Source organism: Protopterus annectens, chromosome 3.part0 (assembly GCF_019279795.1).
Source record: "Protopterus annectens isolate FY-2018-M chromosome 3.part0, PAN1.0, whole genome shotgun sequence".
Taxonomy (NCBI): domain Eukaryota; kingdom Metazoa; phylum Chordata; order Ceratodontiformes; family Protopteridae; genus Protopterus; species Protopterus annectens.
The window spans coordinates 617,604,938-617,617,232 of record NC_056731.1 but is presented as its reverse complement, the minus strand read 5'-3'; the positions used below and the strand labels follow the sequence as shown (position 1 = coordinate 617,617,232).

Sequence of the window (12,295 nt, the reverse complement as noted above, 5' to 3'; positions counted from 1 at the left end):
ATCACCCTAGACATCCACATCCCTCCCTCACCCCCCATTAGGGAAACCACTGTAAAAAAATTTCTCCAAAGCCAACTTCACGCTTCTTAAGACAGAAGTGGCAAACTTCACGACACCCATGCTGACAGACAATAGAGGTATGACTGCTGAATCCTACACAAATGCACTTTATAAGCACTTACACGACTGTATGAATCGTGCAATCCCTAACAGAACCAAAATGCTATCCTCCAAAAAATGGAAGCCAATTTGGTGGTCCCCTGCCATAAACAAACTCTGCAACAGAACTGTTGCAAAAAAAGAGTAAAATCCCATGATTGGAGGAACTCCCTGGTCAGCCTCAGTAAGAAGCTGAGATTCCTTATAAAATCCTCCAAAGCTAGTTACGAAAACAAAATCGCCACTGACTCTAAAGACAACCACACAGCATTCTATAGCTATGTCAAGAATTTCAATGGCAACACTCAGATCTGCTCTGAGTTACAGCATAATGGCACTAAATATACAGAACCAACTGATATTGCCAACATCCTGGCAGATAGGTTCAGTGCTAACTTTACCCCCCTTTCATCCCCTAAAGGGCCCATCTCTATACCGGAAGAATGCAAAGTTCCTATAATCACGGCTGCACAGGTAAAAAACACACTCTCCAAAGCCAAGAACACAGCATCCATGGGACCTGACAACATCCCAGGCTGCATTCTACATGAACTACAGAATGAACTGACACCCTACCTAAGTACCATGTTCAGTCATAGCCTCACCTTAGGCTATGTGCCCACTGAATGGCGCACAGCGACAGTTATCCCACTCCACAAAGGGGGAGCCACCACGGACCCCAGAAACTACCGCCCCATTAGCCTGACGAGACTAGTCTGCAAGGCTATGGAACGTATCATCATGGAACTTAAAATCAATGACATTGGTAATCTCCAAACTCAGGACTCTACCCAGTTCGGGTTTGTAAAAGGCAGATCATGTCTCCTAAACCTGATAGACTTCTTTGAAGCGGTCACCAAAGCCGTAGATGAGGGTAAGGTGGTTCACACAGCCTATCTAGAGCTCGCTAAGGCTTTCAACACCATCCCCCACTCTGGAATTATAGATAAACTCACTAAACTAGGTATAAATCCCTATGTTACAAGATGGGTTGCCAACTGGCTCACTGACAGAACCCACACTGTGAAAGTAGCAGACTCCAAATCCAACTTCAGACCATTGACAAGTGGAGTACCACAGGGTTCAGTCCTGGGTCCTCTCCTGTTTGGTATCTACTTCTCTGAAGTACAGGCTAACACAGAAGGTCTTTTATTAACGGTTCGCAGATGACTGCAAACTAGGAGCCATAATCAAAACTCCAAAAGATGTGGAAATCTTACAAAAGGGCCTCGCTGAGACAGATGCCTGGTGTCAAAGCCATGGCCTCAAGCTCAATGCCAAAAAGTGCATTGTCATCCTTTTTGGTAAATCTCTGTACCCATAACACCGAAAGTGTGATAAGAGACCTTGGGACACAGGTGGACAGTAGTCTCTCCTTTGATAATCACATCGCCACAGTAGTCAGGAAATCCTTCTACATGGCATACCTCATCAGAAAAGGTTTCTCATCCAGGAAAAAAGAGGTCATTGTTCCCCTCTACTCGTCACTCATTAGACCCATTATAGAGTACAACACCCCTTTTGATATGTACCTCTCAAGACATCTACAACAACTGGAAAGGCCACAGGAATAACTCACAAAGAGAATTACCGGCCTCAAACAGATGCCCTATGTAGACCGTCTCAAAAAACTGCAGCTTTACTTCATCGCATATCACCTACTCAGAGGCGATGTCTGCCTAACACACAAAGCTATGTCAAACCCAGAGCTTTTGGACATGCTCCACTTAAAGAAATCCCGATCTCTCCGAGCTACATGCTCTAGGGACCTAAACCTTGTCACCACAATAAACAGAACATGCTGGAGGGATAGATTCCTGTCCCAGAGACTTCCCATACTCTGGAACAAACTACCTATCTATATCAAACAAAGCTCCTCATTAGCACTCTTCAAGAAGCATCTTGATGATTGGATGGGAGATAGGAAATTCACCCCGGGGATCACTTCTGTGGCTCTGCTCTAGAGTGGCACAGGAAAATAATTTTCTTGGGTGGCGAAAGCCAGGATATCTTTTGGCTAGGCTTATATAGGCCCTAGGGCCAATAGCCTAGTACCTACCTATGAACCTATAACTAAAGCAGTTTTGTAGACAATGTAGAATGTAGGCTGCCTCTCTTCATTATGACTGTCTTTTATTTCTACCACACCATGAAGACTCACTAGCAGTAACAGATCATTGGTTACAATAATTTGAAGACCTAGCTAGATACATGGTAAATGTGTCCAACCCCCTACTTATTTTCCTTTAACTTATCACAGTGACAGCAAAATGTAACTGGGTCTGCATCAGTAGGTCAAATATTTAGACATTCACTTACCACCTAGTATGCAGGATGTATATGCAGACCTTTAACTTAAGTGAGGTTCACCAACAAGTAACTCCTAGTTTAGGAATTTAATACTCACGTTTGTTACCAGTAAAATTGAAGGTTACTGTCATTAGAGCCTTTTACTTCTAAAAACACTGGATTAACTTTCTTCTCTGCTAGCACGAAAGAGCAGACAGTTTGATTACCACGACCACTAAAACTAAAGGAGGCTGTAAGTTTTCTGTATTAATTACATTATACTCAAGCCACACTCCTCTTCCCTAGCTTGAACCCTGTTTCTGCAGCACTTTTTGAGAGACCAGCTTAACTTCTAGAATTTTTGCCAGCTACTCTTCCCTTCAGGTTCAAAGTATTTCTAGTGCTTTCAGTGGCATCCTGAAATAGTATAGGAGCTTTTGGTAGCCCCTCACATGTAGCTATAGTATTAAATCAGTGTATATTTTAAGTAAAAAAAATCTTTTCTGTGTCAGTCTTTTAGATAAATCCATTTAAAACGTCAAAATGCATCCCATCATTTCAGGCAAAAAAATAAATAAATAAATAATGATATATTCCTGGAATGCATACACTGGTTCTAAGGAATCAGAACCTTAATTAGTGAGGAATACAGAGTTTTGGAGATCTGCAAGTGAAATTTGACCTACCTTGTTTTTACTTGTTTGAATACTTGCAGGTAGACACTGTCCACAGCAATTTTAGTAAAATGAAGGATAGAGAACAGTTTATTCTGAAGGACTTGCCATATTTGTTGCATTAGTGTTAGGAATCATGAAGGATTTGAAGCCCTAATCTTATAACTGTAAGGCAACTAAAATGGAGACGCTACTGTATTTCACTCAATATTTAGTAGTTTTTCAGAATTAAAGAACTTTGCAGCCATTAGAGAGTCTTATTCTTAGGGGTGGAACTCCTCTTTAGGCCAGCTTCTCTTTATTAGTGTGCATACACCTGAAAACATTTTATAAAGTCCTCTTTAGGCCAGCATCTCGTTTAATGTACATACACCTGAAAACATTTTATAAAGTCCTGCCATTACCCTTGTACTTTAACCAGAAATGTTTTAGGACTCCGCCTAATTAAATTATTTGATTTTAGTAACATGTCCTCTAGCTGTGTATTGAATATTCTCTGCCTAGATATTAAACAAATCATACAAAAGGTATGGGAGTGGGTATTGGTAACTGTCTTACTGATACACTCATCCTGTTTGGACCGCTAATACAGTAGAGGTTGAAGCATCCTCAGCAAACAATTTTGGCAACTATTATTAATAACTAAAATAAAAATAATTCCAATGGAATCCTTGTACAGCATACATTTGCAAATGAATAGAAAAACTTGTGACCTATAACTATGTCGATGAGTGCACTTGATTTATGTTATTTCCTCAGATGATGAGACAGGCCAGGAAATTCCGATAATGTTAGACACACAAATCACATATGCTGTACAGTAGATCTTAATCTATCTTGAATACTGGAATTATTTCTTGAACCCAACTACTGTGTTAAAAATAGTTTACATTGTTATTTAAATGATAATTGGTGCCGAATATCTTCTGGACCTATATATGTTTTCCTTGTCAGTGTGTCTTTCCTTATGTTCCTCTGAAGTATATCACTGTGGTAAATACTTTTAGAAATCTAGAAATCTCATGTCTAATGATTTATACTGTTTCAGTTTCTTCATGTCGAACTCCACATTCACCAGTAAATATTGAGGGGGGGGAAAGGAAGAAATAGTCACTGAAGAAATGTTTTCTCCTTTCTTAGCTTGCAGGGCAACCCTATCACTTCAGAAGAGGCAGAAGCATTTGAAAATGAAAATAGAATGTTCTTTTGAGTCGATGGTGAGAAACTGTAAATTAATTACATGAATGGTATTGTACAACTGTTACCTCAGATGTCAGAAGAAATCCACCAACAGTGATGTGTGATATTCTACTACTCAGACAGCCAGACACATCTTCATACCTACCATTGTGAATTTTCTGTTAACATTTTTCCTGGTAATGAGGAGCTTGGCTGACATTCAGAGTATGAGAAGCCTGGATCGTATATTTATACCTTTATTTTCACTCTTGCAAATGATTTACATGAAGGAAGAAGTGGTTGACAAGTACTGTATTCTGATGCATGATAGCAGCGGTGCTCAATTTCATGTGTTATGTATGAAGGGCATAGTATTAAAGCACACTGTCATTAAAAATTAACACTGTTTTTTCTACGTGGAATTAAACAGTTACCGTTGTACTGCACTGCTCTTAGCTTTATTGTTCAGGCAGTAGTACCGCATGAAAGACATTAAAGTACATTAGTGCTAGACGTATAAAAAGTGAGGAAGCATTTATTAATTCTTCAGAAAGCTCTTATTATACCCACTGTTTATATAATAAAGTCTGACCACCTGTATATGTGAAAGTTGCTATGACTCATGTATTACAATATAGTGACTGTACTTATAAAATACATTTTTACTGATGTTATTATTATACATTTTTACTGATGTTATTATTCTGTGCTGTAATATTGAGAAGCTTTTTTCCCTGGTCATCCCAGTGGGACATTACCTGTGTACAAAAGTTAAAAAAATAAACCAAAATATCTACATGCCACTAACTCAAAAAAGTGTCTGAACAAGAGATGCTACCCTAATGAAGCAGCTGCTAATTCTTTTCTGTAAAGCTGATGTCATTTATATTCCATATGATGCAAATGTGTAAGTACTATTTGCAAGCTAAAATTAGTTTGAGAGTGTGTTGCCGCATGTTTCTTGTAGGTTCTGCTTCAGAAAAGAAAGATGCATTGTTTACAGGACTCATGTTCATGCTTACTAAACGGAGGACAGTTTTACCAGCTGTTAGTGTTGAGAGAGTGTCTTTTTTTTGGCATTGTCAACATCCTAGTGATGATCTTTCACATTCTTTCCAGATACTACTTCCTTTGCTTTCAGTTTTTTTCAGATATTTACTTTGCTGTCATAAGTCTGTAAATTTTTAGAGTGCCCTGCAGTCTTCAACTCATTATCATCCCATACAATACCACTGGTTGCTGCTTCTTAGGAGTTCAGTCACCTTAAAGGATGCTGTGTATGGGTATCACAGGCTTACATCACCATACACAAAAAAGATAAAAATGGACATACTTTAAGAGGATTCTCCTTCTACGGGAGGTGGTTCTACCAGTTATGCACAAAAAAAGAAATATCACAAGAAAAGGGAGAATCCGTAAGGAATAATGGCCTACAGCACCACAAGTGTTCAGCTTCACTGGCATATGAGAAATATTATTTGTCCAGTTAACTTCAGTATCCTTTTCTGTCAGACACAGAATAGATCCATGCAGGCTGACCTCTCATATTATCATTTCCTGTTACATGCTTGATGGACATTTAAAGATTTATTCCCAGTTCTCTTAAACTAGAACAATCACCTGGCAGTATGTGGTTCCCAGGCAGACTTATTTGTTCCCTCAAGGGAGCCCTTCACCAATGAAAAGATGAATCATTTGGCTGGGGATTCATCAGTATCACATGCTCACCATTGAAGGCTGAAACTTCCCTGCACTCCAATGAATGATCTTATGGTTTAATGTGAAACAACACACTACATGATAGACCCAACTCTGTATTGATTAAACTCTGCCTCTGAATTTGACATTAACACTTAATACTATCATATATTTTGTATATCTGAAAAACCTGTATGTTGTCTTATCTTATTGTGACTTTACTGAAATATCTGCTGCAGAATGATTTATTATATGTTGTACTTCGTGATAAACTACCCTATGTATGAACATATGGTATCTGAAAAATTTCTGCATACACTGTTCATTGATCTCCAGTCTTGGATGAAAAGGGTCAAATGTTTGCCATTACTTTGTATAAAATATTGGAACATTTCAGTCCTTGCATACACACTGCCTACTTCTTTCTCCACCACTTCACTAGCTTGAAAAGCTGTTTTCCAGGAGAAACACTAGACTGACATATCTGTCTCTGTGGTGGACAGGTGTTCCCACATTTTTTTTACACATTTTAACTCATTGTCTGTATTATACTTCATGCCTTCTAACCTGTACTTTGAACAAGTCTTGTCATGTATGCTTATGGTCCATTGCAGGAGTCAGGGGCCATTCTATAACTTATGCTAATTTTATTGGAACTGGGTCATGCTTATTAGGTTAAGATTTCAGAATAATGACTTTGAGTGGTACTATCTCCTATTTCCGGCCCCCCTACATATAGAACTATGTACTGACCGTTAGAGAGCTTATTCATTCCCTATGAGAGATTTTGCTACAATCCCTGCTTCCTATCATATGTCTCAATGTATAAACATAGTAAGATATAATAATATGAATGAAATTTAAAAAAGAAAATGGTTGAGTCTTTACTACCATAAATACTTTTTGTTTACAGTTTTCATATGCAAAATAATACTGCATAACAAATGATGGCAAGCACTGTCATCTTTAACATAAAGACTTCATCAGATTTAAACAAATGATCTGATGTTGGTTTTATCTGTCTGGTTTCAACCTGAGGTTTTCAGATCAAACGTCAGCCATTCTCAGAATCATTAGACTAAGAGTTTTGCTTCCCTTTCCATAGATCCCTACTGTAGCACTCTCTCTTCAGATCTCATTTGCTGCTGTTGTGATTGGATTATCAATGAGAGCTCTTCTGGCTGTATTCTTTTGGGATATTCCTAGCATAGTATTTTCACGGATTTCCTTTTTCCAGTAGTGTTAGCATTAATGATAATAGGGTTAGCAATATTTTTGTTAGTGTAGAGCATTGTTTATTAGAGTGAGTTTTTCTTCTGTTTGGTGTGTTTGGCTTTCCTGCCTTTAGTACTTAACCTTCCAGTTTTGTAAAGCTAAGGCTACCACCCTTTTTTAATTGTTTTCTTTTCCATATAGTAACATTTCTTAGATAGTTGTGCAGTGTTTAGAGATCGATAGGTAGGCAGTTGGGTATTTATATTTATGCATGTAGGTATTGTAGTAGTGGTGGTGGTTGTTGTGGTAATTTGTTGTAATCTTGTGGTATTATGAACATCCCTAAGGCTTCAGAGTTTAAGAAGTTCTTGTGTGGCAAAAACTGCTGCAGGATGCCTACAAGTGAGTTTATTGTGTTGGTATTGCCCAGTTAGACTCCGATTGTGAGGCTTGCTCAGCCTTCAGTGCTCACGTCATCAGTGAAAGACACACAAAGCTTTGTCATGAAGGGTCTCCTTAAGCCTGTATCATCTTCAGCCTCCTTTCCCTTTCCAATTAAGAAATCCAATAAGTTGGACAATGATTTGAAGAGCTGAGATAAGGAACGAGGGGGGTAGCAAATGACCCTTCATATCTTCAGAGAGATTAGCTGAACCAAAGGTTCACTGACCTTCCTCCTGTCCACCTTTGACTCATTCATGTCCCTCAGTGTTGACTCGGCCCCAATCCCTGGTTCTAATTTTGGAATCTTCAAACTCTCTAGTCCTTAGTATTCTGTGTCCTTTCCTGATTAAGGATCCTACAGCCTCTTCATACAGACTACAATCCCTTTTCTACCCAGTTACTGCCATGGAGTTTTTTTCCAGGGCCACCCTCTACTTGGATCCATACTGATCTGGCATTGACCAAAAGGTCATCAAAGCCATCTCATTGGCTTCTGCCTTTAAGTTTCTTCCTTTAAGTCTTTCTGGTCAGTTGGGAGCCTCAAACCCTCACAACAGGAGCAGCTGATGAGATCCTTCTTTATGGCTCAAATTCAACTAGGTATTATCCCAGCCTGCTTATCCCCAAGGCCTGAAATGTCAGCTTCCTCCTTTGTTGTTCCTCCCTCAGTTCTGGGGTTGTTGGGTCTGCCTTCCCCTCTGCTGGTACCAACACCTGGATGACTTCAGGGGCTAACACCGTCCTTGGAGTTCTTGACTATAGTATTGTCACAGCAGGGTTCTGGGAGCTAGTGTCTCAGGGTCAGGCACTGCAACTCCGATCTTGATGTAGGAGCTGATTGAGTTGGTTTTGAGCACTGATGTCTCCTGTAGGGTCTTTGGATTCTAGGAGTGCTGGGTCTGGTCATCTGGCTTCAGTCTCAGCTGCCAGCATCATGGAGAGGACTCTGTCCCTTTCAGAGATGGGGGCTTCCACATTGGCTTCAGATCCAGCCAATTCTGTTACTTCTGTGCCTGCTGATCTTCACTATTTGCCTGTGTGACAGCCTGCTCCCTGAGGTCCCCAGATTTCCCTGGCTTCAGGGTCCCCCTCCTTCTTCTGTGCCCCTGTCCCACTTCCCAACCCAGGGAAGGGCATGGTAAGAGCAAATACAAGAAGCACTTGGATTCCCTTGAATAATCCCTCACTGAGGTGACAGACCTCAGTAAAGGAGAGGGCTCTCCCAGATCCCCCCACAAGAGCACCTCTTTTGGTGATTTGATGGAATTGTTGTACAGTTTGGGGATTGGACCACTGAAGACCCTTTTGACATAGGCCAGTCTACATCCTGGGAGGTCCCCCCTCTGGATGCTCTTATTGATCTAGTGTTTCAGAGGGCATGTTGAGAACCCAGTGTGGTAAAACCCATACCCAAGAAACCTGAAAAGATTTTGGTCCCTCACAAAGGCAGACCCCATTGGAGTAAGGGTCCGGCTGTGGATGCCATTGTGATTGCAGCAGAAACTAAAAGGACATCCCTGAAGAGAGTTTCTCGGTCCATCCACCCATCAAAGAATCTAGGCCCTGGACTGCTTTGAAAAGTGAACCTACACTTGAGCCACTTTTGCTCTATGTGCGCTGAATTATCTGGCCCACCTTTTAAGACTGTAGCAGGATCTTTTGGCTGAAGTGTCAAAGTTTATCAATACTCAGCATAACAGTCTCCAGAGGCTCAGAAGACACTTGAAGCTCAGCTGTCTTCTATGCAGTCCATACATCATGTTCAGCAGGCACCAGCATTGCTGTGCGTTGTTAGGCCTGGATGCAATTGTGCAGTTCTGCAGACTGTTTCAGAGTATCCTTTGTTAATGCACCCTTTGACAGTTCCTTCCTTTTTTACCCAAAGGTCTAGGAAACGGTTACGAGAAGAAGTGAACAGGAAGGAAGGATGCTGTCTGCCATCTGAGTTAATTTCTCAACCCCTCGACAGTCCTTTTCCAGGAAGCACTAGGGTAAGAAGAACTTTTGGTATGGGGGTTGAAAAATCTGCATAATTCCATGAAATAATTTTCCCCCTTTTCATCAAATCATGAGGACCTTGGCAGAGGAAGGACTAAACAATACTGCTTTAATCCAGAAGAGCATTCAGAGTCTCAGCTTTCACATCCTCTGGTAAATTCTGAGAACACAGTCAGTCAAATCTCATCACTGACCCATTGGTAGCTGCTCTAAAAGCAGCATCAGCAGTGTCATAAGAACATTTTGGAGACTGAGTGTTTCGTTACTTGAGTCCCAAAGAAATTAAAGAATTCAGACAGGTCTTAATCTCTGAAGAAGGATGGTCAGCAATTAACTTTCTCATATTGTCAAAGGAAGCCAGCGGAAACTTAAGACATGCAAGCCTGACAATTCACTATTCTGAAGCTTAAGGGGGAAGTATAAACTTTCTTCCCAAAAGTATCAAATGCTTTTCTAATCTTGTCAGATGGAATAGAATTAGCTGCCATATAATGTTTGGCAGATCTATGTGATTAAATTACTGCAGGATCTATGTGACCTACGATTTAGAGAAAAAAATGAACTTTATGGCTGTGAGGAATCCTATACATTTTTTCAGATTTTCTGGGGACAGGCAGCTGACTGTTAGGCAAACTACTGGCTGCAAAGAAGACATCCTCTAAGGCTGGCAAAATAGGAGGAACAGCTAAAGTTTGAGGATAATTTACCCATAGCAAGTCAATGCCTTTGCTGGGACTGTCCTATTTCATTTTGTTCTCACTGAAATAACTCTTTCATTCTAGCAATAGTATCAGAAATAAGCTAAATTTTCAGGTGTGGCATCTGAAGAAAAACTTCCTTCAGAGTGGGATTCCCCATTTTATGAAGTAGGAACTTGAGAAGCATAGTTTACGTTTAACTGCTGTCCCACAGATTGAGAATCAGAGTCTGAGAGAGAGGGAAGTCTTTTCCTTATTAAAACTAGGGGAGACTCAGAATGTAAAAATTGAAAGGCTTTAAATAAAACTTTAACAAAACCCAGGCAGTCCTCCCCATCTGCTCTTGTTGAAGGGGAGGTGTAGAAAAATGTCTTAGTTTATGCTGCCTTTTCCTAGAAGATGTTACCGAAAAAGAGCTCCACAAACATTGGTCCATTCCCTGGGAATCAGGTTCCACAAAGGAACAAAACTAGTTCCTTCCTCCATTGCCAACAAAAGTGGTTTTCCTTACCCTAAGAGGACAGCTTGAATATTTGCAAAGAACATGGCTGCCTCTCGGTCCTTAGCTTCCCAAGCAGCAGTAGTAGAGGGACTGAGAGAAACTGATAAGCAGTCCAAAAAACCCAATATGACTACAGTAGAGTCATTCAGTGACAGCTAAGGCAATAAAAGACCCCAGAGTCAAGCCCAAAGCTTCCTGAACAACGTTTCTTCTTGTGGATCAGGGAGGGAACATCTAAGGAGCTGGGAAATGCATCCATTGCACTACCAAAGAAAAGTGACTGGCAAACTGTTAGTGGAGCATTAAAATTTTGATCTTCACCAGACTAAAAAGTAGAATTGGAGGAAATTATGATGGGAATCTGGCAACCACTTTGGCAGTAGTCCTAAGTCCCAGGCAAAAGGCCTGACAGCAGATTGGGTGCTCATGTCCAATGCTGAAGAAGTTGTAGCCAACTGTCAGACTCTCAAAGACACAGCAGATAGCAATCTTCAGCAGCAAGCTCTACAGTCTGGTTAAGGTGTGTGGAAGATGTCCACTTATCCAGTCCTTGGCAATAAATGTCCCATATGGCTTAGGCTACTGCAACAGTGATCTAATGTTGAACACTACCCATTTCTTGAAAGTCCATGTTCTGTACATCGTTTTGGTGGGTAGGATTCAAAGATTGTTTGCCTTTTTGTTTTCTTTTTAAAGAGGTTAAACAGTTTACTGTTATGTTGTTTTTTTTTCTTTTTGCAACCTTGCTGCTATTTAATTTTACATCAAATATGTTTTACTATTGTTATAAAGAAGTTATATACTCACCATAACATTCCATCTGTGTTGTCCATTTTCATTCTTCCTCAACCTGTGGTTTCGGATCTAAACCCTCTGATCCATCTCTGCTGTTACAATAGCTTGTGGTAACTAAAAACCTGTCGAGCTTCTCCCTTACCCATAATGTACCCTTCCCTAAGTACCTCAGATCTTGTTTGCTAATAGAAGTAAAAGAAAATATCAGGCCTATAGAGACTGTTTGGAGCTCAGTACAAGGGAAGTGCCAACCTAAGAACACTCACTCTTCTAGGAGTTCAAAGGTTGGAGGCTGGTGTGTGGGGAGTTAAGGAAGAATGAAAATGGGCAACACAGATGGAACGTTATGGTAAGTTGTCAATTTTCATTGTATCCTAAACATAAGGGGCAGAGTTCCCAGCTACCTTAAATCCTGGGTGTACTTAAAGAAGGATGTTGCTCAGCACCATGAACCAAATTGATGTTTTACCCATGGAGATCAGATCCAATTTGCAATGAATAACAAAGGTATGGGGAGTAGCCCAGGTTGCTGCTGCACAAATGTCATCCATAGATGCTCTAAACTGGAAGCCAGATGAAGTTGCCATTGCTCTAGTTCAATGGGCTTGTAAAGGTTTTGGTAAGGCAATACCCAGTTTGTTATA

At 40.4% G+C, this 12,295-nt stretch overlaps 1 protein-coding gene across 4 annotated transcripts in view; it reads left to right on the top strand.

Annotated features, from left to right (window-relative positions):
• The window catches only part of NOD1 (nucleotide binding oligomerization domain containing 1), an 849,510-nt gene extending 844,163 nt beyond the window's left edge, over window positions 1-5,347 (top strand). For 3 of the 4 annotated variants that reach the window (XM_044065019.1, XM_044065017.1, XM_044065018.1), the window contains one exon: window positions 4,263-5,347. In XM_044065019.1, coding sequence (XP_043920954.1) covers window positions 4,263-4,332 — 70 coding nt within the window. In that variant the 3' untranslated portion in view covers window positions 4,333-5,347. The remainder of the gene's footprint in view (window positions 1-4,262) is intronic. The other variant, XR_006363982.1, reaches the window with a different exon arrangement.
• Window positions 5,348-12,295: the final 6,948 nt, after the last annotated feature.